The sequence below is a fragment of the Trypanosoma cruzi genome, genomic scaffold (genome assembly GCF_000209065.1).
Source record: "Trypanosoma cruzi strain CL Brener 1047053517131 genomic scaffold, whole genome shotgun sequence".
In the NCBI taxonomy this organism is placed as follows: domain Eukaryota; phylum Euglenozoa; class Kinetoplastea; order Trypanosomatida; family Trypanosomatidae; genus Trypanosoma; species Trypanosoma cruzi.
Genome location: NW_001849574.1, coordinates 404,594 through 430,353, shown reverse-complemented (window position 1 = coordinate 430,353; position 25,760 = coordinate 404,594). Strand labels below are relative to the sequence as shown.

Here is a 25,760-nt window from a genome sequence, read left to right as displayed (position 1 = left end):
GAACGGCTGTGTTGCCGCTGCACGAGGCAGCTGAAATGTAAATGGACCGCTTTCTACCGCTACTGTGAAGGGTCGGTTCGGTGTGAGATGAATAGCCTCACCGCTCCCACTGCAGAAAAGAACGGCATCGTCTTGATTTCCAGCGGTGGCCTGAACCAAAATGGTGGCGGGTGGCGGCAATGATGCGACTGCCAGTGAGGAAGGGGAACGCCTCGGATGCTCCATTTCCGCCATCCCTAAGGAACACTCCTTGGCCTGAATGGGAATCTCGTACCAGCCTCCTTTGGGATGAACTCGCTTTCCGTCCACAGTCAGCATAATGCCATCCGCGAGCCGAGAATCCGGTGGCGCTCGCAGTCGTAGAACACTCTTCCCCTCACTTCCACTCAAAATGATCTTGCAACGATGTTTCCCACCGCCTCCCTGTACCACGGCGTTCAGGTGGTACTCATGGCCATCGCCGGGCACGGGCACAGCACCTCCGCCGAATGGAAAAACAACTGTCCTTGAAGGGCCATTGTCCACACCGAGTTCGCAGTGCAACACCTGTCCTTTGCCCTGCTGCAGTTTCTCAATGAGAAGGTTTGCGCCCGTTATACGGAGCATAAGGGCGGTGGAACCCTTTTGGAGCACCCCCGTGTGGCCGTGATTGAGCGGAGGCTCTACTTTGTACTCCCCTCGGAAGGGGTATCCCATGTCGTTCATATTACACCCCACGGGCGGAAACCTCGGACGCAACGGCATTTAAAAAGTGGAATTCCCAAAAAAAAAAAAAACACAACAAAACACCTGGCCACCGCAAGGATAATAAAAACCTGCTCCTTCCTTTAGCGTCATTTTGAAGATGTTACAAGATCAGAGGCATGTATACAAACAACATCAGGAAAAGAAAAAAAAAAACATAAATAAAAAAATGTGTGACATAAAATAATAATTGAAACCGTCCAACTGAGAGGCCACTCGCCAGGCTCTTTATCTCACCCAATTATTTCATCTATTTAATGTTGCTTTTGGAGGGTAAATGGTTTTCTTAATCACGCTTTAAAAAAAAAAAAAAAAAGGATTGAAACGTCACTACGCTGCATTACCCCTCAGAGATTCTACGCGCAGACGTATCAAATCCACAGTCGCGGCCATTTCTTCAAGAGTGTTGTTTTCCCGGACAATAACAATACTGTCGTCGTAGGCCCCGCGTGCTTCCTCCTCGCAGAGACCCTGGATCTCAGCCTCCATGTTTTCATCGCGTTTCTGTTCGCTGTACCTGCGCGCAGTGAGACGCTCAAAGAGAACCTCCGTGGATGCGCGCAGGACGATGACGAGGTGAAACCAGCGACGTGGAAACAGTTCGCTGGAGTGATAATCCACAACGTGATTTCCCTCGTTCACCATCATGGGCTCCATAAAATCCAGCAACCGATCCTCATCGTCCTCCTCGACAATGTGCGTGTCGAGCGCATTGTCGTACTCGCTGTAGAAGTGATTCTCCTTCACAATTTTCCCCACCTCAACATGCTTAAAGTCCCCGAGCTCTTGTGCAAGAAGCTCAGCGAGAGATGTCTTGCCTGTTCCAGGCGTGCCTGTGATAAGAATGTTAATGCCTTTCGGACTCTGCAACATCGACCCCCCTCCTCACAAATGCCTGAATTTTCTTTTATCAGATCATCATTTTCACTCATTCATGTTGTCGTTGTTGTTGTTTTTGTTTTTCGCGCAAAACCAATAAAAAGAGAAGTAAATCAACGCCTCAAACAAACAACACACCCTTCAGCCCCGCAGCACCAGTTCTAACCCTTCCCCTCTCATTCAACCGAGGGAAGCTCAACACATGCATCGATTGAAAAATCCCCACCCCACAAGACATATATTTATTTATTTATTATATGCATGGAGCATTCCATGGTGGTACAATGTGTCCAATATATATATATATATATGGAAACAGAGAAATAGTCCAAAGAAAAGAAAGAAAAAAAAAACTTCTCGGTACTAATCTCACCACCACAACCATCAACGGCAACACCAGTAACTAAAGAATACAAATATTGTTTGTTTGTTTGTTCCCTCTCTTATCCAACCATACCTGCGACTGGGTCTGTGAAATCTCACCTCTTCCAAGAAGATAATTGCACCATTCGTTCACGCCTCCGCTGCTCAGTTCGGAATCGTTCAAACTCTGCCTCAATACTTTCCTCATGGGCACTTTCCTCCTCCAACGGTGCGGCGCGGTGCCGTGCCCACATGTCAAGCGAGAGCCGCTTCATCTTTTGCATCTTCGCTGAGGCAAGGCGGTGACTACGCGACACCCGGTGATCCGGCCAGTTCTTCTTCAAGACAGCCAGATGGCATGTGGCACACCATGTCTGGTCCGCCGGCAAAAGCTCACTTGCCAGCTGCGACGGTCTTAGCTGGCGTCCAATGTAGCCTTTCCTACTGAGCATCGCATCTATGCCCCTCTCACCGTGGAGTTAAAACAAAAGAGAAAAAAAAAAAGAAAGAATTCGTGTGAATACTTCTCATAATGACGCTATTAATGAAGGAAAAGAAAGCAAAAGAAAAAAACTTATCGTAGAAAGGAAGCAAGTATGTCGCTTCCTCTCCTCTTCCACCAGCAACACAGTCATCCTTCTCCCCCTCGCTTTAGTCTGAGAAGCACTTTGACTTTTTGGATCCAGCAGAGTCGTTCTTTTGCATTTAACGGCAGCACACACACACACACACACAGCAACACCGTATCCAGTCGGGCAAAAAGAACTCGACGCACATCATTATCAACAGCAATGGTCATTTTTCCCACAGCCTTAGTTATCGTATTCCTCTTCCTCGTCGTTATCATCGGAATTGTCAAGAAAGAAATCAGGCAGAGATTGCTGCGTAACCATAATGGGGGAATATTCCCCATGAACAGATCCTACTCTGCGCCGACGTAAACCACTGTCGTTTATCAAAATGTCGTTTTCGGCATGCATTGGTGTGGCAAAAGCAACACTGCTACCACCTGTATCGTTAACAACGCCAGTAAACGCAGATGACATGTATGAATCATCGTCCAAATAGAATGAGCGCAATGGAGTGCTGCTTTCCACCGCCTCGGCTGAGCAGGCAAGAGAGTCGTGAGGAACCTGTGGGTGGACGTCCAGAAGAGGCACCGTATCATCATCTTCATCAAAGCCAAAGGTGGTTTTGTGCAGCAATTTTTCATGGTTCCAGGAGCGTCGTTCTTCATCCACGTTGACGTGCGTATTACTATTGCTCCTAGGCGACCCTGACGTTAAGCATAAGGTAGTGCCACCATAAGCCCCTGTTGAAACCTCCGAGAGGCTTATCAGCGTCCTCGCCTCGTCGTGATCTTCTTTCCTCTCTCTCATCCACAGTCCCTCATCCTCCGTATTTCCTTCACGTTCTTCATCGATGCGTTGCCGCTTCATGCCAACATCACTTGAAATTGGAACAGCAACTTCCGCACAAAACGACGAAACCCTCCAACTAAGATGGCGCACGAGTTCGCAGGGCAAGATACTGGCGCCAGTAACACCGTCAAAGATGCGGTGTACTCGAAGATTTCGGCTCTTAAGGCGCTGAAAGACGTCTTCAAATCTTTGTTCAGTGGAAGTGCCAATGCGAAGCAGACGCCCTCCCACCTTCAACTCAATGTGTTGCTGCACCTTCCCACGGTCAGCATAGGCACTACCAGAAGCGTATGAGTGTACATGATCTAGACCAATGTGTGGACGCTTGATACTGCCATCCTTTAAAAGTATGGGTGAGGTAGTTTTGCTGCATTTCTCTTTAACGTAGTAAAAAAAACAGCGAAGGTTACCCTCTGTTACCTCCAATTTGTCATCAATGTCTTCGTAAGTCACATCGCCCCCTCCAAGCTCGGGGTTTCGCGCTCTCGTAAAGTTGCGTACAACAATCCTGGGATACTCTTCAAATATGCCTTGTCCGGTTTGGGTGTGTGCCACCCTGCCGGCATCGCCACATCCGGTGCAGCGAGAGCATACATAGGATCCATTGAAACCACTGCCATTGTTTACTGCGTGCACTAAGTTATTTTGTGTTGAAAATTCCGCGGCTCTCGGCTTAAGTGCAGCTGCGGGGTGCACGACGAAGTACTGATTGAGTCGGTATTCCATACCCTCTGCAAGTTCTCTGTACGTCGTGCTGCCCCTGTAAAAAGGCACCAGGACATCGCCCCTGTAAGCACTCGCGGTATCACAGAAGCATGGACTCCTTAAAGAGGCAAGCGGCTGGCACTGGTAGAGACTGATGCACACCGCGCCAAGGGAAGCAACAGCCTTTTCCTCACGCATGCATGCGTACTGCGCCCAACCACCCACCTCCCTACCCGTCCCTCTGCCTCACTCACCGCCACAGTCCTCTCCAAAGCGTCAACAAAGATGCAAAAAGAAACCAAAAAAAGGAGAAAAAAAAAAAGTGAGCACATACACACAAACACACAGAAAACAAAATGCAAATCAAAAATGCAGAAAAAAACACGGCATTAAGCAACGGTGCAAAAACAAAAACAAAAAAAAAGGCCGCCTTACTCCCGCTAATCAAGTCTTCTTTTCTTCAAGTTAATTGCCGGAAAGGGTCTCCACATCGAAATGGAGAAAGGCACAACGAGTTTTGTCGGACACACACACACACACACACAAACAAAGACGGAGAAAAAACAATGAAATAAAAATCAACGCGTAAAGGAGAGCAAACAGCGTTAGTAACAAATGTGCAGAAAACTTTATATTGGCGCGCCACACAAAATACCGCTTGACAGATGACAAAAAAAAAAAAAAAAAATCACCTTTGAGGAGGTTCTTGTAGCGTTATTGAGTTTCATCTAGTAAGGAAAAGAAAATCATGAAATATATACGCAGTTCTAGTTTTGTACGTACATATACATGTATGCAAACGAAAACAAAAAAAAGAGATTGCCCCTCCCCCTCTCCCTTTTGGATCTACACCCTCCTCCCTCTGGCACCTATTCTAGCCTCTACAACGGTCTAACCAACAGAGTCACCCAGACACACACATCTACACAGCAAAAGGTCCAATGTACATCAATCGGCGCGTTGTTTGTTTGTTTTGTTGTTGTTCTTTTTTTTTGTGTGTGTGTGTTCTCTCTCCCTTTTCTCCCTCCTTTGTTGTTGTTTTTTCCCCCGCTTGATTCGCATTTTTGTATGAAAAAATAAAAGTGGGTGTGAAATAATCACAATCTATACGTTGAACCCCACAGCTGCGTGGAGATTAATTTCCTCCTCCCCTTCTTCCTCCTTCTCCCCTTTTTTCTCACTCCAAAAAATTCAGGTACACACATCCATTTTTTTTTTCCTTTTCTTTTTGTTTGAACGTGCGTGGAATTGTGGAGGAGTGATGAGGCGGGGAGAAGAGTAGTTGGATGGATCGTGTTGCATCTAAGTGAAGCTGTAAGCGGGAATATATATATAAAGTGTTCAAGTACATCTTTCTTTTCCCTCTCCAGTGAGAAACCGGACCTTTCTGGCCCAATTTTACTTGGCTATGGCGGAAAAGTAGTACGGCAGCACAACGTCTCTCCTAGCTCGAATAGGGCGTGCCAAAATCTCCGCGCTCAGCCTCGCCTTGCTAGGATCATCAAAGTACGTCTCCACGTCAAAGTAACGTGTGGCTTCCTTTCCCCACCCCTCTGGAGGAGCCTTCTGTTGAGGCTCACCTGCCGCGGTTCCACCTTCAAGCAGTTGCCGCGTCGTCTGCTCCTTGGGAGTGTGGGTGGTGGACGTCTCCTCTGCGGCCTCAAAACTAAGCTGTCGCTCCACAACAATGGGAAATAAAGCGCTCCCATCCTCCCCAATTTCACCTAATCGTCTTTTCCGGCTTAAGTTGGAGCCGGTACTGCGACGGCATGCATTCCCGTGGTTTGGATGCGGTGTGGAAGCCACTGCAAGCGCGGTGGGTGCCGTTCGAGGCTCTCGACCCCCCTCACTTGTTCCTCCCTTGATGTTGCGCGTCGTAACTGTAGAGGTGCAGTCTGGAGAAGTATCACGGTGCTGATTCTCATTCAGGCGTTTTTCCAACGATTGCACAATGCTTGAAAAGGTTGGGGCAGAAGACGCCGCATTCTTTTTCCTCATTTTCGCCTCCTCCTCCTCCTCCTCCTTTTCCTTCTTCTCTCGTTCTTGTCTTGCCGCTTCTTCCTCTTCCTTTTTCTTTTTCTCTTGCATGCGTTTTCCTTGACGCTTGAGCCGTGCAATCCTATCGGGGGAGGCGACATAATTGTCAGGAAAATATTTCTCGGCCTCAGGACCCCACCCCAGTCGTCGCTTCGGCTGCGTGACAGCATCAACCTCCGGTGATGGCTCCTTTTCCGGCAATTCTCTTTTCCCTTTCAGTTTTGTCACGGGCGTTGTCGCTTTCTTTGCAGTGGCCTTTCGCTTCGCCCGAGACTTCTGCATAAGTCTGTTGGGACTGGTAATGTAGTTATCGGCAAAGCACTTGTGCGCCTCTGGACCCCAGCCAAGTCCACGCCCCGTGCCTTTTCCCTTTCCACCACCCGCCACGGTCCTAGCATCCTCCTTCTTGACTTCCGTCTCTTCTCCTCCCTCCTGCTTGGCTCTTTTTCCATTTTGCGCTTCACACTTCTCCCCGGCCGCAGCACCAGAGGATAAGAAAGAGGAGGATGTGTGTTCGACCGGCTTCTCCGTAGCAACAGAATTCTTCTTTCCTTTCGACGCCTTCTCTTGCGGCGGTTCTCCTGTCGACGAGTGCACGTCAACAGTCTGAACGGTGGTGGAATTCATGCGTCCATTTTTGTCAATGTTGCTGGTGGTGGCACCCACAGTGCTGGTTGTCGCCGTGAGGAATTCTTCCCTCATCCCTGCCGTTACCGTCTCCCTTATGCGCAGTCGCATGTAAAGTACTTCCTCCTTGACAAGCACGACTTGGTTGACAAGGTCTTGTGCGAATATCTCCGCCTTATCTGTGCCGCTCTTCACAAAAACCTCTGACACCGATATTTTATCCCGCGGAATAACATGCCTTCCGGTGTTGGAACGGGCAATGAGTCGATGCATTGCGTCCTTTGCCAGGCGACGCACAGTGGTTTCATCGGTAATCGGTACGCGAAATGTCCCCTCTACCGCGTCCCCAAGAAGGAGCGAGACCGTAGCAAACTGGGGTTCGCCTAAAGGCATGAAAAGAAGGGGGAGTTCAACACCTTTTAAGGGTGTCAGTCAAAAATGTTTTCCTTCTCGGTATAAAAGTGCGATTTATTAAAGGAAGGGCACGTGACCTAAGTGCCCTCTTGAGCGTTGATCCAGAAAACAACCCTTATATGTCTGTCTGCGCGTATTCTCCCCTGATATGAGTTAGGCAACAGAAAAGAGCAACGGGGAGAAGAAGAGAGGGACAAAAATATAATTGAATAAATAAGCATCAGCTGCTAAAAAAAAAAAGATCTGTCCGCCACTGGTTTCCCTCCTGATACATCTACAAAAAAGTGCTTCTGTAAGCATGTTCAGAATCCTTATGGAAAGTAAACTACCTGGAATCCCACTCATCACGCACACAATCACAGACAACATTAATAATAATAATAATGCCTCTACGCCTCTTCCTCCTCCAGAGAGTGCAATGGTAATAAATTCTCAGTTAATTTCGGCTTTTTGGTATCCTCATTATCATGTTGTTGCTGGTTTTGTAAAGCTCTCTTGAGAAACTCGTCAGGTGCAAACTCCCACAGAAGACGGGTGTACATCAACGTCATGTCGTCACACCAATCAATTGTCGAGCGCAATACGTCTTCCTCTGTGGAAAAGGGGGCTTTTGGAAAAAGTTGTGGCATCTTGTCGCGTAGTTCACTGTGAATGGCAAACGCAGGCGTTTCTTCGGTGATGTGCAACTTCCGCTTCAGCCGACGCATCCGTCGATAGGGCGGTGGTAGCATCGCCTGTGCTGGAGAAAGAACACCTATTCGTGTGGGTGGCGCTGTTGCTGCTGTTGTTGCTGCCGGTGTGGCGTTACCTGACTTTTTCAATGTTGCATTCTTTTTTCCCTTGCCGACGTCTGCCTCTGTGCCTCCATATTCCACCGAATTCGTCGACGTGTCCACCTTATTTGGGGGTTGTTTCCTGCAGGAGGCGGCATGAGCGTCGGCATTAGTGCCATTTGCTTCCTCCAGCTCTTCTTCACCACCCATCCCCGTTTCTTCCCCACCCTCGCCTTCGCTGTCACCATTCAATCCCTCCCGTGGCCTCGAGAAGCAGGAGGAAGAAGAAAAGGATGAGGTGACATTTGACCTCCTTGTCACCGCCTCACCGCTCCGCTGCGTAAAGGAGCCCACTGAAGGCACATTATCCAAAATGCTACATGGGTCTCCACCAGGTGGAAGACTGGTGATGACATGCACACTCTGAGTTCCCGCTCGAACCAGTTTTATCAATGGATCCCTTGTGCAAACAAAGTAGCTGGTAGGCGGCGAGACGGCGGCAAGGTTTGCAGCGCCCCGACGGGTATGAACTCCGCCGCCGCTGTTTGGAATCAGCGTCACTCTTCTGCTGTTGTCTAGCCAGACGACATCGGCTGTCGGCACGACCGGTGATGCCGGCAAGGCGGCCATCCCTTCAGGTGGTTTTATCACAGGCTCCCATCCACGCAACCGTTGGAGCGCCCGTCTGGACGGTTTCGGTGCGGGTGCCTCTGGCTCTTCAGCTGCTGGCAGGGGCAATGCGGGCGGCTGTTCTACATTCGACTCGCTTGCTGGATGTTCGCTGACTTTGGGTGACAAAGTCGTCGTTTCGGCTTCTTTTGTATTCGCCTCCTCATCGACCTTTTTCTCTGCAACCTCGGTCGCCGCAGAACTCGGACGCTTTGCTCGGCGCCTGGACCCCATATTCCTTGCTCACTTGTGGCACCAAAGAAATTACCGCATTACAGTTGTTTGTGGACAAATTTCGCAGTCGGAGAAAAGATGGTAGAAAAAAAAAACTAAACCGTTTACTCACTGAGGATGGCTCAGTGCCAAGAAGAAAAAAATAAATAGAAAATGGAGAGAGTCCCCCCCCCCCCTTCATCACATGTGCACAACCATTGGACGGGGAACACCGAAAGAAACAACAGAAAATTTTTCTTTTAAAAAGGCGCAAAATCAACAAAAAACAACAACAACACAACCAGACAAGAGTCGTCCTTGAAAAAAAAAAAAAAAAGTCTCCATGTGTGTTCTGCGTGTCTCCTCCCCATTCGGCTTTAAGTGTCCGCTCCAAAAAAAAAAAAAAAACCTTCTCACCGGCACAAACAAATGTCCCTCTCGTTCACAAATTAGATGCCTTTCCGAGATATCTGGAACCGCTTATACGCCCCTGCCGTTATGACATTTCCCTGCGCATCCTGCATCTCCTCTCCCTCCTGGTCCTCGTGGAGACGTTTGCGAATGCTTGCGGTGTTGCTTATCACCTTTTCCCGCATCTCAATAACCTTCCGGATGGATGAAATTCCCGCGTACTCCCTCAAATGAACCGTCACCCCCAGCCGGCGAAGTCCTTCAGCATGTCGTTCTGCCCCAAAATGATCCTTAAAGGCCTTCGGACCAACGTACACCGTCCCACCGCACACCTCGCAGTAAAATTTTTTGTGCAGCTGCTGCAGGTGTATAAGCCAGCGGGCAACAGGTTTCCCATCCCGGTCCAGTAACTGTCCGCTGGTGTCATCCGCAACAGCAGTATTTTCTTTCGGGTCATTCTCTACATCTTTTGAATTTAAAGTCGCCATGACGTCGTACTGTGCGGCCTGCGCAACGCTACCCTCCACTGTTGTGGCACTCTTCTTTCTTGCTTCCTCCACAGATTGTAAAAACTCCTCCTGCAAATGCTTTCGTTCCCACTCCAGCTCCTCCGCCGTCTTGCTGTAGTCCCGTAGAAGCACCTTTTCTGTCTCCTTCAGTGTATCAAAGAGCAGTGTCTGCAGTAACATGACAATTTTTCCTTCCGCGTGAATCACAGTCTTGACTTCAGCCAAAGAGGGAGATACCGCCTTCATCCCCTCCACTATCATAGACTCCAGATGTGTAATGGGCCAGAGTGCGAACGCCTTCGTGTATTTGCGTAGCGGTGGTGGTACAATTAACGAAGAAGCAGTCTTATCAGCGGAACTCACATCACTGTTCCCGCTACCGCTCTTCACCACGGCCTTCTTATGTTCCATGAGCTTTGACCAATATTCCTCCGCATCTGTGTCACACCTGGCAAGAGAGGAGAGCAAAACATCCTTTTCCATCACCTTCGCACGATCATGAAAGCCAATCAGGTATGCTAGCAGCTCATCAACAAACTCCTTGTACTGTAAAAATCCATACAATTTCCGGTGGGCATCAATGTCATGGAGAATGATGCTCGATATTGCAGGAACAAAAGCAAAATAACCCACGCGTCCTTCCCACGCGCTTCCAACGGCGTCCCCCTCCTCCTGAGCCCTTTTGCTCGTTGTCAACATGAAGTTGCTGTAGCGGTGGTAGTGGGGCTCCAAGTCAAGACAACTGCCGTAACGCTCTCCCACGGAGAAGAGTTGTTCCATTGCCGCAGCATCAGGATGGTCTAAGTCCGTCTTCACGGGAGGCAGATCACGAAACGTACGGTGGTACTCACGAATATCAGCAATCTGCGCCTCAAATTCCTTTAGAGCAGCACTCAACACATCTTCGCCCTCAGACGGGGCCTCCTGCACGGCGACGATGTCGTCCTGGTCGAGGTACAAGTCCAGCAGCTTGTCGGCAATAGGGGCAATCGCCTCCGCCTCCTGCAAAATAAAGTGATCGCGAAGAATTTGGTGACGTCTGTTGCTGACATCCGCAAGGAGTTTCTGCTGCACAATGTTGTCAATGTGGTGCTCAATGTCGGCCTCGAACAGTCTAATTTTCTCCAACACTCCACCGAACATAATTTTCCCTCCCCCTCCTCCTCCTCCCCTCTTTTATATAAATAGAGAGATATATATTTTTTTAATCGTATTTTTCTTATGCTTCCGTTTCCCTTCACCTCCTCTACCCTTCGGTGGTCCTCCTTTTACGGTCCTCACCGAATCCCCTCGGCGTGCAATCAGGCTGTCGGTGCGGCCCTTCCGCCCCTTCCTCTCTATACGCGTACGCTAAAAAAAAAAAAAAAAAGGTAATTAAAAAAAAGAAGTGAAAAAGCAGTCAACGTCAACACAGGAGGCAATCCAAATACTCGCCGCAAAAAACATGCCGCCATGACCGCAAAATAATAATAATAATAATAATAGAGAAACATTTGCATAACCAACACGCACCTGCACCCGCATCACACACACACACACAGAAAAATGCAGGGAGACTCACATAAAAAGAAGAACAAACACACAAAAAAACATGGAAATAAATAAGAGCAAAAAAAAAAAAAAAAACGTGGCCCTCGTTTTCTTTTCATCTTCCACTCATACTTTTCCATCCGTCGTTTTCGTTTCACATTCTCCCCCTTCTCCCTTTCTATGCATCTATGTATAGTTGCATGTGCGTGTGGATGCAAATTGGTGGAAACAACAAGGTATTAAACATTTCTTATTTACATACGTGATTCAATATCCTTTTTTCTTTCTTTTTTGCCTCTTCTCCCTATTACTATTTTTGCATGTGTGTTACGTGGTTCATCTCATATACATCGGCCCACTTCTCTCATCCCTTCCAGGTCACCCCTTTGGCTCCCCTGTCTCAAGAACCAGCTGTAAATTGACAAGAGCGAAATAAAGGCGCTACTCCCTCCCTCTAAAAGAGGCTTTGGCCACGGAGGGCCCCGCATCCACGACGCCACACTTCAAGTAGTACACCCACTGCAGCGTCTCTCCATTGTTCACACCAGAGACGGTGAGTTTACCCGTCTGCGAGACACTACCGCCCTCTTCCGGCTTGTACGTCACCTGAATGTTAATTGTTTTCTTTGCTGCCACGGTCTCTGTCGTTTTGAGCACCAAAAAACTGGGCGAATCCGTCGACAACGTGAGTGTGAGGGGTTCCAGAAAAACGTTTCGAAAAGGAATGGAGGTCACCTGCCCCAGACGAAGCAGGAATGGCCCCTGGCGCTGCGGCGGTAGGCACGATGCCAAAACAGGGAATATGTAAAGACCTGCTTGAGGTGAGAAAACCTCAATGGATTCCTTTATCTCACCAACAACTGTGGGCTCATACTGAATTTCCATTGACACCTCTTGTCCCTCCGGACGCGTCGTTCCAGGCATTTTCACGCTGCTGGAGCTCCCAACCTTTGAGAATGGGGTCACCTTGGAGCCGAAGCGGACGGTGAACTCGCAGTTTGACTTGCAGTAGTGGGTGAATCGAAGTGGAAAAACAGTCGTCTGTCCAAGAGGGCATGAAACCCGCGTCACCTTCTCTGGCTCCGGCGGCTTCGAACGAAGAAGAAGTTGACAGGACACAGTGCCAATCTCCACGCTCGTTGCGGTAACGGTCGCCACTGGATACTCCTTATGCACCAAAGGGAAGAAGCGAATGGGAACATCCACGGTACCCTTTGGCGGAATGTTAATGGAAGAATCAACAAAGATGACATCGCTACCATTCTCCACCCGTATGTTGGCATGAGCGTTCTTTCCCAATGGATTTTTAACGGGCATAAGATGAATCGCGGCATTACGTACTTTTGCCACAAGTTCTGTTCTTGAAGATACCTTCTTTGGCACAACACGCAGCGCCAAATCAAACACTTGTGTATGATCCTCACGTTCAGGACAGCGGAATTGCACAGTCCCACGAAGATCACCCTCCTTTAGTATGACAAACGTGATGGCACAGATCTTCATCTGTTTGGCGGGAACATCAATACTCGCAGGTGCCTTTACAGTTACCATGCCCTTCTCCAGCTCTGGGGTCCACTGAGCATTAACTTGAAAACGTAAGGGCTGCGTCGTACTGTTGTAGACCTCAAAATTCTCAAGATGTGGGGTCCCCGCTTCTATTGTTTTCACTGCAACCTTCCCCTCTTCCATAGGATGGGAGGCGACCCCCTCCAATTCAATGACGCGAGCGGCTCCATTGTGGAACGGGATAAAGAGGGTGGCAGTGTCTTTCTCTCCGGAGACAAACATTGGCGCATACGTCACAGGCAACAACGCGGTGCTCCTCGGGTTTATTTGAAATGATTTGGGTGCTGTCCACAGCCGGCTGTCAATGACAGGTTTTATTGTCCATGTCCCATCCGTAGGATTATCCACAGGCACCGTCTTTGTAGTGGTGGCCTTTGCACAACACGAAAATGTCAAAACTGCCTCCGCCTTGGGCCGCTCAGTAGCATGTGCCTCCACATTGACAGTTGCGGCTGGGGCGTCATCAAATTCCACACGAACATTGCGTCTAAAGACGTTCCCTGCATCTTTTGGGGTATACACAAACTCGCACACCTGTTCCGAGTGGGCACGAACCAAACCTGTGGGTGGGACAACCCTCATTTCGCTCTCTGTCGAAAGTGTCGGATCCCACCTGAAGCGCTGCGAGATATCACCGCTGTTCATGATAACAATGCGCCGAAAAGCCGTGGTGCCCACAACAACATCATTAAAAAGAATATTTTGAACATCCAAATGAACCTCCGCGTCCTCGCAGAAGGCCGAGACAACAACAAGCGGCATCTCCCGCCCACAGACAAGCATTCGCAGCTCCCGCTGGAACTCTGGCATACGGGCAGTGGGCTTAAATGAAACCGTAACCGTTCGAACTTCACGGGGTCGCATGAGAAAAGGTTCATTTGGAAAGATCGAAATGCCCTTCTCCCGCAGAGCCTCATCCACGCAGTTAACAAAGGAGATTGGTGTAACGGCACGACTTCGACAATCCAATCGCAAATCGGCCACGCGTCGTTCGCCAATACGGGCACCGCCCAACTTTATGAAACGAATAGGCACCTCAATGCGCGGAATAATCCCCTCCCCCTTAAGTGGGATGTAGATGGAGTAACTGCCGTTGAAAGTAATTTGAAGTTCACTCGTGAAATCTCCAACCTCGGGTGGGGCAAAACTAATCACAAGATTCCGCATCTCACCAGGAGAAAGAACAAAAGAGGTGCCATCCAATTCAAATATGCCATTCTTAGAAAGAATACAATCCAATGCCACACTCTCCTTCGCCTCCGTATTCATCATCGACAATGTCTTAGTTACAACAGAATCCGAGGAGAACTCCGTGATGAAGCATGGTCCAAAATCATGGTTCATAAAGCTGAGCTGCACCTTTGGCACATAAGCGACGGCTCCCAAACGAATGTTGTACACAGGCACTTTATCAATCCGGCATTGAATTTTAAAGTTGCGCAATATCTCCTCCTCTGTGGGGAAGTACACCAGTGACATAACCGCACGCTGCTTTGGCCCCACCGTGCCAGAGAGAGGACTTAACTTCAGGAATCGGTGCTCCGGTACCAACATGACGTAATCCATGGAACACTGACCGTCGTTCGTAAGGACAAACCGCTTTTTAACCACCGTGTTGGGTTGCACACGACCCAAAAAACAATGAAACATCTGTAATTGTGGCACGAAGACAGGCTCCGCGAGATCATCGACATCGTCGTCCTCGATCGTTAGTGAGGGATGAATACGAAGACCCTCGCCCTTCACATTTATCGTCAAGGGATCGCTCATACGCTTTACTCGGCAAAGCAACCGAACGTTCACCGAAACCTCATCCTTTGGAGCAAACGACACCGTGAGAGGCATGATTGACTTCGGCGGGATGGTCCCACTCAACGGTTTCACCCACACACAGCAGTCCTCGCTGTTGAGCATCGTCCGGTCAAATTCAAAGGGGAAAGATGTATTCTCGCGGTTCTCCAGCTCAATAATACGTTCATCCTTGTTACCCACCGTCACGCCCCCAAAGTGTACCCGACTCACATGCAGAAATACGTTGGGTTCATCGGTTTTGCCTACCAGTAGAAAGGAGACAGACATATGTCCCGAAATGAAAAACGACCATTTTGCCTCACGAATACCGATGGAGTTGGATAAGTAATCAAACGCCATTTCATACTGTTTCCCAGCCGCAATAGAACCAGAAGGCGTCAAACACCGAAATGGCGAGATTCGCCGCGACAAGGGATCGCTTATCCATTCAAAGCGATAAGTATTTGTGCTGGGATTAATGACTTTAAATCGGACACTGCACTTACTGTTCAGACCGCATGAATAGAACATGAGTGGAATCGTGTTGGGATCCAAGTTTGTTCCTGCCTCACCATCAACACGGGAAACCAAATAATCGGATGCGGGCACATTGAAGTGAACCAAAGGACACTCCGCCGTTCCTTGGAGCGAGATGTAAAGTTTGGGCTCGAGACTGTGGGGAAAAGAGCCCACAAGCACCTGAGAAGTACTTTCAATGGACTTCGGTGCAAAAATCACACTCACATCCTGATAAGCTCGAGGATCGATCTTACCGGAGGCGGGCTCCACCGTGAATACACCGGGCATCCCTCCTTCTCTACCCGATTGTCGCTGCGGGTCATGTATTTCAAACGAAAAGGGCAACACATTCAAACCCGTGTTCTTTACCCGAAGTGTGGCAATTCGCCTCTGAAATATCTTCGTCAAGGGGAACGTGAGATTGTCGGAAATCTCCATATCCCCACTCATCGGTAGCGTTATTTTGTATGAGGCAAATTCAGTGGCATAGCTCACGTAAAGCGTCTTTTGCAGCGAAATATCACCAGTGACTTCGTACGAAGGCTCTGGAACAGCTTCAAGAACTTTACGAAGATTTTTGCGAGTATTGCTTTCTGAAGAGGTGGAGTTTTCCACGGCATCTGAATCCTCCGCTGGGGATAATACGGCCCACCTCGATTTTGTCTGCGTATTGTCCCAATCATCCCCTTCCATCGTTGTAATAGACTTCACTCGGAATACAGAGGAAATGGTCTCCCCCGATACGGTATCCGTGTAAAGCCGCAACGTTAATTGCTTTGTTGAACCTGGCGACATGTGACCCAGTTGTGGGGTGCATTGAAGGATGGAAGAGGAACAACTCCACTCAAAACGGATCGCATGGGGACTGTTATTACGCAGCAACATCACATGCTCCACAGGCTGTGAGACATAACACTGGCCCAACGTTAGTTGGTCCTCGCTTCCAGGGTCAATATTTTCAAAGCTGATGGCATTGAAGTAACTTTCAGCCAAGATCCATAATTCACGGTCCTCATATGGGTTCTCCGTCACAGCAACACGCAACCGCACCCGATGCTTTTCGATTGAAGTGGGTGCAAAGTTCACTGTAAAGGATTCGGCACAACCCGGAGGAAGAGATAACACTTCTCTCAGCTTCGAGACACTAATGTCACTCGTAAACTCATCGGGAGCCGAAACACGAATATGAGCATCCAATTCGCCTGTATTACGCACAGTAAACGTTCTCGACGACGCGTTTCCAACCAGTGTCACGGGTAACTGAATCGTGTCGGAAACAATATTCTCGGTTGCAAATTCCGCCATTTGGTGCGCCGCAATTTTCCTGGGCTCCTTTCCTCTCACTCTGGATCCTTTTTTCATTGTTGTTGTCAAACTAACGGCAAACGGTGTCTGGAGCCGCGGCGGAAGGATGTACTCCACCGACGGCAAAACTCCCTCGCCAGCAAGTTCAAATTCCAAAGCACTTGCCTTTGGATCCGGTATACCAACCACAACCGCCTCAAACCGTGCACGAGAAGATTGTAGTGTGGAAGGAGCAAAGCTAACCGTGACAAAGCGACTCTCAAAGGACGGCAATTGAAGCGTATTGATCTTCTCTGGCTCCCCATCAATTGACAATTGAAATCCATCTACTTCTAGGAGAGGTTCCCGTTCCTTCTTGTCCCGCTCTTTCTCTTTCCCCTCCCGTGGGTATTGCGGCAAAAGCTGCAGCTTTACAGTGCACATGAGCGGACTGGAATTGGCAATTCGGAATCGCTCCTCCACCCGACTGCCAACAAGGGTAGTGCCAAAGTAAAAGGTACGAGTATCCCTTGCGTAGGCACGCAACGTCTTGTTACGTTGAGAATAGCTTGACACCACTTGTTGTTCCTCAAATATGGTCTCCACGTCCACAAGGGATGTGAGGTCGGACACAATGCCAGGGGTTGTTGTGGAGGCGACAAGCTCAAAAGGAATCCCTTTTGCCTCCGTCTCCGGGTCACAGTGATCCACATATATACCAAGTGTCTCCCTATTATTTGATCGTGTCTTCTGTACAGTAAGCACCTGAAATGAAAAAGTTTCCCCTACAGCAACAGTGCCACTGCTTGGCGACACCGTAAAGACACCCAACTGAAATCCTGTGTCTGGCTTCGCAGACTTGCGTTGCTTTTTGCCGACGCCTTCCTCATCCTCCTGCTGCAGTAACGCTGGCCCATTTTTGTAGTTGAACAGTCTAAAGTTAATTGGAAAGTGGCCGGTGTTTTGCAGCTCAAAGGAGCATTTTTTACTCTGATTGACAACACAAAACCCAAAGTCAATGCAAGCTGGTTTAATGGTAAATCGATTGTACCATGCCTCCCCACTCACGGGGATACTTTGCACAGGGAAGAGTAGTTCATTTTTGACGGGGTCAAAGAAGGAGGCTTCAATCACACCGAGTGATGCCGGGATTTCCCCTTCCTTGTCGAAGCGAATCGTCACCTCCACATTCAACAAAAAGGCGTCCTTAAAACCCACCAACCCACGCATTACCCCCTCACTCGGATTAAGTGAGATGAGGTTTTGAAGGCATTTGGGCAATCGTAGCAGGTAACCCACATCATATGGGCTTTTGTTGAGGATGAGTACATTCTCTTTCTTTGTTTCACCCACATGCATAAGTTTAAAATCCACATGATTTGACCACTCAATCACCACATCATGAGCCTCAGCCTTAACAGTTAAAGGAATGGACTCAAACAACGTCTCTTCCGCATCTGTCACTTCCACCCTCAGTGATATATTGTGAACACCAGGACGCGTGGGTTTGAAAACAATCTCCAACGGATACATGCCATTCACATCAAGAACACCACCGGTAGAACTTAACTTAAACTCCATTGGAACCTTCTCAACCCCCGCAATGCGCCAGCAAACAGGCATCAAACTGTCATTGGCGATGTTAATCACTTTTCCCACCTCACGTTTAATTAGACAGCGTCCGTATTGTACCAGCAACTCCTTCTTTCCATTCAGTGTAACCGCCGGACGTGTACCCACGCAGGAGACATTCACAAACAAGGGTGTGGGGTTGTCTCGCACCGTCACAACAAGAGTCGAGAAAACTTCTCCAATAGTTTCAGGGGCGGCACGAAGCACAACATTTGCCGTTTCTCCCACACTTAAAGTAAATTTGTTTGGGGTAACAGAAAAGTTTGGTTCCTTTTCTTTTCCAAATGATAATGAAACTTCTGCAGGGAAAATCCCGGTGTTCGTGAAGGTCATTGTAACCTGTGCTCCAGACTCCTTATTACTAGGGACTGTCGATCTAGTGAATGTGCTTAATGACTCATTCAGCTGCCTGTTTTTCTTGAAAGATGACGATTGCGCACTGACGACCCCCCCAGGGACAATAAGCGGACCAAATTCATATGTTTTCCTTGACATCACAAAAACACGAATTGGCCGTTTTCCAGCAATGGCACGTGGCTTCGTGAAGGGAAATATTTTTTTATAATCTCGGCAAATCTCCGGATATGCAGTGCACGCAAAAACAGGCAATGTGATTTCTTGAGTTGTACCTGTAATTCCAAACGAGAAGGGAATGTTAATTTGTCCCAATCCATCGCTACAAAAAACAACAGTGACTTCTACCGATGACTTGGGCGGTACTATCCATCGTGCGGTTTCCTCCATTGCCAACGTCGTCTGCGCGGGACTTCCCTTCGCTGTCTTTTTTACCAAAGCTTCTCGCCGTGTGACAGTAAAAAAACAAAATTGCTCAACTCGCGTGTTTGTGCGTCCCATTGTTTCTTCTGTAATCAGCTCCCACATTCCACTGCGTCTAACATTGGGCAAAAAACTCAGACTCTCATTTTTATCTTCCATCAAGGAGAATGGAATTGGGCTAGGGGGACTTGAATGCATGACATTATCCCCTGAGAAGAATTGTTCCACGATGGCCTTATTGACATCCTTTTCCTCCGCTTCTCCGCTCACCACAATATGCGTCACACCCCCGATGCGCCGCAGTTGTGTGTAGAGCTCCTTGTATTGTTCGAGTTCAGAAATTTCTTCCCATTGCGGCCTACGACGCGGTTCCGACACATTTTTTTTACTTCTCGAGGCTGACCGGATAAGTGCCTCCTGTTCTTCCAATGCAATGATATTTTGCTCCGCATGCTCTTGGACCGTTAACTGTGGGTTGTTTTCCAGCTCCGCCTCATAGCGTGACACCTCGTTGGAGGCCTCAGTAAGGGCCCGCTTACATGCGTTATAGTGCAACAGACGACGGTTGTACGCATCACGTCCTTCCTCGTCAAGAGTCTCATATTCCTCTTCTGTAAGGGGCAACGTTATGGCCGCCTCCGCAATTTCACGACATTTCTTCTGTACGTCAAGGCTACGCCGAAGCCCGGTTGTTGCCTCACTTACACCAAGAGAAAGGACCTGCAGTGTCCTTCCCGTGACAGAAGCCGCTCTTTCAATGGCAATCAGTACCGCCTCCCGATCCTCGGTAAGAATGGACCTGAAATCATCTATCACCACATCCGTAACGGAACTTAACGTAGAAAGATGACGCAGTAAAAGTGCATGCAGAATTTTTACCTCGTTTGACTTGACAATTCTGTCCACCGCCACCACTGGAGATGGGGATCTAGCGACATCCTCAACGACCCGGGGCGTACGACTCTCTTCTCGCTCCGAAAGGATGGTGCGAATAAGTTCCCCCTCCGCCGTGTCAAATTCAGCTTCGGCACGTACCATGGCATCCAGGTCAAGCTGGGACACGTTTAATTTCTCCACTAACCGTCGTATTTGTGTTGTCTTTCCTGAAAACGGCGGCCCTGTGATGACCACAATTTGTGGCTTGGCCTTGGAGATAGGTTGGGTTGGGGGCACGTCACCTGCGGGGATCTCTGGGGTGCGTGCCAGTGGTGTCTGCAGCTCCGACCGCGCCTGCGAGGCTCGTCTCCGTCGTGACGAGAGGCAACTCCCAGTACGCAATTCACGCTGAAAATCGATTTCCAACCCATTCTCATCCCTGTACTCAAGAGCCCGCTCCTCTCGTTGAAGCTCCGTAAAGAAAAAATCCAGAAAAGGTTCCGGCAGAGAATCACCGGCCTCTCGAATGGGCAGATGAATCTCGCCTTCACCTCCGGAGTTTAATTTTTGCGTCGCCAGGGCACGTTGCAGAATGCCGACACATACACGATGCTTCTCATCAAATTTTTTGCTAAACACCTCCACAGGTCGATCCTCGTTGTTTTTAATGGTAAAGCAGTGTTTCACGGTCTGGCATGGAAACACCGTTGGAAAAACCAGTTGGGATGGAGACAGCTCCACATTTACTCCCACAACGTTGCCTTTTAATACCACGTATTGCTCTTCCGGGTTTGAGGCGTAGCGTAGGCGTAATTTGGTTTTGGCAGGCCCAAGAGTAAAGGACATGAAACTCACCATAATGCTCATGCCACACTGAGGAGGGAGCGTTCCTCGTTCTTTATGAACCTTAAACTGCCGTCTGGAGGCAACAACAAGAGGAAGGTTAACAGGATTCGCGGTGTCGGTCTCGTTTTTTGCACCGGGCTTCTGCTTAGGCTCAGTCAATGTCATTCGCCATGTACATGGTATATCCTCCTTGTTGTAGAAGTGAAGTGGAAGGTTCTTGACTCGTCCAAGAAGCATATCACCAAAGTCAAGCACTGTTTCACACGGTGTTAGTGCTGGCGTCGCAACAAAACAACGCACCTCAACTAAAATGCGCGGTCCTTTATGAATATCCAAGAAGAACTCCAATTGATTTGCACCATTTGTAACGTTTCCAGTGTCGCCAAAGAAGAGAGTGAGTGCTATGTTAGTCCCTGAAAATGGAGATATTGTGGGTATCTTTCGCGGCTCTACACACAATGGCCCTGACTCCATCACCTGCTTGTCCAGTATGACACCCACGGGGTAAATGGACGTATTGACCAGTGACACATTAATGGTACGTACATCCAACCGCGTCATGTGTCCAAAGTCAATAACATACCTTGCGAGAACACCCCTCTCCCTTTTCGAAGTATCCGCACGAAATTCCTCAATATGTTCAGTCACGGAAGCCCCCGCCGTTAAGTTCTTTGCTGCAAGAAGCAGATTACGACAGTACGCCTGCCGCTCCGCCTCCAGTACAACAGGGAGCACATTCGGTGCTGCACACGGGAAGCCAGACTTCTCAAGGTACGGCACCCACTCCTTGTCCTTGAGTTCTTCCATGCAACGAAGGTATTGTGAATCTTCTATACGGTTCAGCTTCACATTTTTGTCGGAAGTAGACAACATGATTGTGTGTGCTTGCCCAAACCCCCGAACTGTGATGAGTTGTGGGTCAAGATGACCAACCTGCACGAAGAATGTCTCTACAACCTCATCCGGAACCATCGGGCAAAACGAGACGGTCAAAACGACTTTATTGCTTACCACACCCTTCATGGGCTTCACCACTATCGATCCAGGTTGTTTGAGTGCGATAGTGTTCACAGTAAATGGGACGGCAACGCGAGAAGGACTGAAGATGGAGATTGTCTTATTCGCCCTTTCCAAGTAATGCATCACACCAAAATCAAGACTTGTGGATTCAAACCGTACGGTGACATCACTCCAACCAATGAGACTCACATTGTAACTTGGTCCCCCTTTTAGAGTACATGTTGCTGTGGCATCATGTCGACCTCGGGTGCCGTAAAAAACAGCCTCAACAACACGTTTTCCTCCTGGAGGAATTACCCCCCGAAAGGGAACAAAGTCAAAACGCTTCTGATCTCTTTGTGGCTGCTCCGAAGGGACCTCGCTGCGGTACTCGATACTCCAACAAAATTCAGCCGGAACAACAGGTGACAAGTTTGTAAGAGTAAGCTCTGAGCGTCCCTCCGTATTTGTAAGAATAGAGCCAAATTTTACTTGCCGGTCCTCTGGTTCAATGCGGATGGATGGGAATGCAATATTGGCCAACAAGCTCACATACTCACTGAAGGGATGATTGGCGAATGCAACCAATATCCTACCCCTCGCCGTGTGAGCAACATTGTCGTGACGGTAGCAGGCGTCACAGTTGACGGCAACAATTTGCGTTTCTCCGCTCATAAGTGTGAAGGATTTTGGGCTGACCAACGTGAATGGAGAAGCTGCCTCACCTGATTTCTCCACGCATTTGAGTGTCACATCCAGAGATTGAGTTGTTGTGTTCTTCATGGTAAACGTCTTCATTATGACCGTATTTCCCGTTTCACCCTCTGCGCCGTAGACGTAATCAAAGACAATCCGTTTCTTGCTGTAGGCAATGACAGGCAAAACAAAGTTCCCAGTGACACATGTGGTGAATATCAGTCGGAACTCCTTCTTATCCTTCAAAAGGAATTCTTCCGTGAAAACCCCGGCCTCATCTACCAAGCCTTGGACAGTGAAGGTGCAGCTGCTTCCGGCGCCAATCACAACAGTCTCAGGAAAGATGCGGAACACAGGAGATAAACCGCCCGCCCTTGCACGAGCGCCACTCCACAACACCTCAACGTCCCGCCTCCCTTCATTACGTAAGAGAATGTTTTTCTCCGCCATCGTCGAAGTAAAAACGTCACCAAAGTCAATTTTCTCAATAGGGCCAATGGGAACCAAAGCATATCCCTTACCGCTTGCGTTAACAGAAACAAACAGCGGATCTTCTTCAGCGTGCCTCACAATTATTTGAATCTGCTCTGAAAAAAGCCGCGCATCGTCAAGACGTGCCGTCACCTTGACGGTTGTGCTCCTGTGTGGAGGAATTTCCCCCTTTGAAGGTTCAATGCAAAAGGCAGTGGAGATGCTATTGTGTTTGCTCGTCTCCGGAAAATTGGCAAAAAATAAGGCGGGAATGGGGCTTGTATTCGTCAGCACAAACTCTCGCTCTGAAGGCTGTAGCAACACCAATGTACCGAATGCAAGTGATTTGGGTTCCGCCGTCACCACAGGGCCACGTGCTGTTGCCGTCAATAAAACAGGCAGCGGCGGCTCATTGGATCCCAGCACGCGTACGTACAAAGTCATTTGTAATCCACCAACTGCCAATGGGGTCAGTTTCACCGGCACTTGAGACCGGCTATGAGGTTCAATCACCTTTGGGGTCTGTGACCCCTCTGGTGAGTCAATGACAACTATGGCATTTGCCGCCCGAACACCTTCCTCATTGAGTAAAACCAAATTGTACTTTCCAAGCAGTGCGGTCTTGTTAACAACCTCCAGATTCATGACGTACTCGTGGCCAACAAAACATGTGCCGTATTGCAGCCTTTCCGTGGAAAGACAAAGTGTTGGTACAAGACATGCCGCTTTGATAGGAATTGAATCCACCCCATCGCCAACCCCCTCCACATCCACCAGTAACATCGTCTCGCAGTTCCCTACTATGTCGGAGACAAGACTCACGTGTATTTCTTCTTGTTGCTTTGGCAAAATAATGCCCTCAGATGGAGATACAGTAATGAGCCCGTGTAATAAACTGGATTCGGGGACGCGAAGTCGAAATGTAATCGGCACCTGCCCCACGTTTACCATCTGCGTTACACGGGAGTGTAGACAATTGTATGAAACGTTACCAAAGTCCAACTCCTCCACCTCAAACCGAAGCGCGGGTCCTGTGACACTTCCTCGAATGCGTATTGTCAATTCATCCAGAGACCCATGCAAATGAATGTGAAATGTCTCAGAAATAAGGCCCACAAGATCTGTCTGAAGTTGAATAAAAAGTGTCTCTTGCGTCCCGGGCGCCAATACGCCTTCGGAAGGCTGAAACACAAATTTTCGTCCCATAAGTGTATTTTGTGGAAGAACGGCATAACGTGCCTCTATACATCCCTTGTTTATAATATCCACCTGGTACTCATGCACCGCACCAACAAAGACTTCGCCAATGTCAAGACGGGTGTACTCAAGTTCGCATTGTGGACCAATGCCCGTTCCTTTCACCTGAAGGGGGAGTCGCTGTCGCCTGCCACCAATGTCAAGATACGCGGTGGCAACATAGTCCATGGCAAGTTGTGGATTAAACGTGACAATAAACTCTTGGCTGCCCTTTGCGTAGATTGTACCACTAACAGGTTCCAGGGTAAATACATCATCATCAAACACACGCCCCCCTCCCGCAAGTGTTTCACGGCGCTCTTCTCTCAGACGTCTTCGAGTTGCTTCATTTTTTGAGCTCGTCAAGACGGCATGCGTGACAGCCTCCGTCTGCCCCAGAAGACTCTGCTCTATAGCGCGCCTTTCTTCTGCAAAGCTGCGATCGGATTTCCATGAAAAATGAACCGTGTATCCACTGTCATTCCGCACACGCACCAATGCCTGGCTCTCCAGCGTCACAAAGGTGACTGGAAACTCTAATGTATTCTGCTCCAACACCACCTCCACCTCTACCGCATTTCCAACGACAGGCAATTTCTGAACCACATCTCCCTCCGGGCCAAGAAGGAAACAAATGGTTGATTCGTACTGTTGAAGCCTCGTTGGTGCAAATCCAACACTTACGGGAAACACCCCTCCACCTGGAGACAAAACACCAGAGGACGGGGTTACGGTAAATGGCAAAGACGCCTCTGCACGCCATTGGCATTCTAGCTTTCCCGTATTACGGATAAAAAGGCTGGTTGTGCCAGTACTTTTTACAGGACACGGTGCCACTGTAAAAGACTCCGGCAACGTCAGTTGACCACGGCTCGCTATTGCATGCAACGGGACTGTAAATTCCTCCCTCTCCGTCGTAACAACGAGATCGCAGCTGTAGTTGCGGCTCTCTTCGGGTGTGAAAAGCACTTTATACGTGACAGTGAGACCAGGCGCAACCTTCACACTCGTCACATTGCGCCGCGGGGGCCTCAGCTTCAACACCCGACTTTGCGGTTGCCTCACCCGTACGAACTGCGTCTCTTTCGTCATATTTTTTAAATGCAGCGGTGACTCGTACGTCTTGTGTGGCTCGAATTCACGAAAACATATTTCCTGCGGGTTGACCTCAAAAGTCAAAATTTTTGGAAGGCGACCGTGTGCCGCAATTACGGTGGAGCCGTCGCCATCGCCCCCAACGCCCGAAGCTGCAGTTTGAGAGGGATACATGCCGTCAGTATCCCCACTTTTTCTTTTTTTTTCTCTCTCTCTCTCTCTCTCTCTCTGTCCGTATGCAAAAAAATAAATAAATCTCTTCTCCCCACGCTCTGGCGGTACGGGACGCTCCAGTTCCGTGTGCGACGCAAATGACCGACCTCGTCCCCGCCAGTCCCCTACTCCTTTTCTCGTGGTGTGCCACGCAGCGGGAATGACGACCAGAGCGTGTGCAATCCCTAAGCACTTCGTATGAAAACACGGCGCGAGAAGACAGAGTGGAACAACAGAAAGAAAAGAAGAAAAAGAAGAAAAAAGAAGACATTAAAAACAAAAAAATAAAAAAGGAACGATGCGGAGGTGCTGCGGCTGTTCCGTCTAAGCAAAAGGCACCGAGTTTCGTTCATTAATTCATCCATACATGGATCCATACAATTCGATTACATTCTAGCCGTGGAGGGTAACAACACTACCACCAGAGGCATACAACAAAGCCCACACATCCCAAATGTACGCCA

General features: G+C 48.8%; 8 protein-coding genes across 8 annotated transcripts, besides 12 other annotated features; all 8 read right to left on the bottom strand.

Annotated features, from left to right (window-relative positions):
* Positions 1-744, bottom strand: Tc00.1047053507023.289 (hypothetical protein, conserved; the record flags this gene model as incomplete). The annotated part of the gene is made up of 1 exon (XM_814595.1): positions 1-744. A coding segment is annotated over one exon (744 nt), but the record flags the coding sequence as incomplete, so codon positions are not given.
* Positions 1-25,760: part of a sequence feature (heterozygous, non-Esmeraldo-like haplotype) that runs on past the window's edge.
* Tc00.1047053507023.280 (hypothetical protein, conserved) lies at positions 1,075-1,617 on the bottom strand (the record flags this gene model as incomplete). The annotated part of the gene is made up of 1 exon (XM_814593.1): positions 1,075-1,617. The coding sequence occupies one exon, from the start codon at positions 1,615-1,617 to the stop codon at positions 1,075-1,077; it is 543 nt and encodes a 180-aa protein (XP_819686.1).
* Positions 1,860-1,882: a sequence feature (AT_rich).
* On the bottom strand, positions 2,103-2,438 carry Tc00.1047053507023.270 (hypothetical protein, conserved; the record flags this gene model as incomplete). The annotated part of the gene is made up of 1 exon (XM_814592.1): positions 2,103-2,438. The coding sequence occupies one exon, from the start codon at positions 2,436-2,438 to the stop codon at positions 2,103-2,105; it is 336 nt and encodes a 111-aa protein (XP_819685.1).
* Positions 2,702-2,721: a microsatellite.
* Tc00.1047053507023.260 (hypothetical protein, conserved) lies at positions 2,799-4,310 on the bottom strand (the record flags this gene model as incomplete). Its single annotated transcript, XM_814591.1, has 1 exon — positions 2,799-4,310. The coding sequence occupies one exon, from the start codon at positions 4,308-4,310 to the stop codon at positions 2,799-2,801; it is 1,512 nt and encodes a 503-aa protein (XP_819684.1).
* Positions 4,391-4,536: a sequence feature (T-rich).
* Positions 4,637-4,661: a microsatellite.
* Positions 5,254-5,296: a repeat region.
* On the bottom strand, positions 5,511-7,169 carry Tc00.1047053507023.250 (hypothetical protein, conserved; the record flags this gene model as incomplete). Its single annotated transcript, XM_814590.1, has 1 exon — positions 5,511-7,169. One exon carries the CDS (start codon positions 7,167-7,169, stop codon positions 5,511-5,513), a length of 1,659 nt encoding a protein of 552 aa, XP_819683.1.
* Positions 6,116-6,149: a microsatellite.
* On the bottom strand, positions 7,580-8,866 carry Tc00.1047053507023.240 (hypothetical protein, conserved; the record flags this gene model as incomplete). Its single annotated transcript, XM_814589.1, has 1 exon — positions 7,580-8,866. The coding sequence occupies one exon, from the start codon at positions 8,864-8,866 to the stop codon at positions 7,580-7,582; it is 1,287 nt and encodes a 428-aa protein (XP_819682.1).
* Positions 9,295-10,908, bottom strand: Tc00.1047053507023.230 (splicing factor 3A, putative; the record flags this gene model as incomplete). The annotated part of the gene is made up of 1 exon (XM_814588.1): positions 9,295-10,908. The coding sequence occupies one exon, from the start codon at positions 10,906-10,908 to the stop codon at positions 9,295-9,297; it is 1,614 nt and encodes a 537-aa protein (XP_819681.1).
* Positions 11,118-11,160: a sequence feature (T-rich).
* Positions 11,228-11,249: a microsatellite.
* Positions 11,329-11,391: a sequence feature (T-rich).
* On the bottom strand, positions 11,737-25,257 carry Tc00.1047053507023.220 (hypothetical protein, conserved; the record flags this gene model as incomplete). Its single annotated transcript, XM_814587.1, has 1 exon — positions 11,737-25,257. One exon carries the CDS (start codon positions 25,255-25,257, stop codon positions 11,737-11,739), a length of 13,521 nt encoding a protein of 4,506 aa, XP_819680.1.
* Positions 25,274-25,313: a microsatellite.
* Positions 25,513-25,595: a sequence feature (T-rich).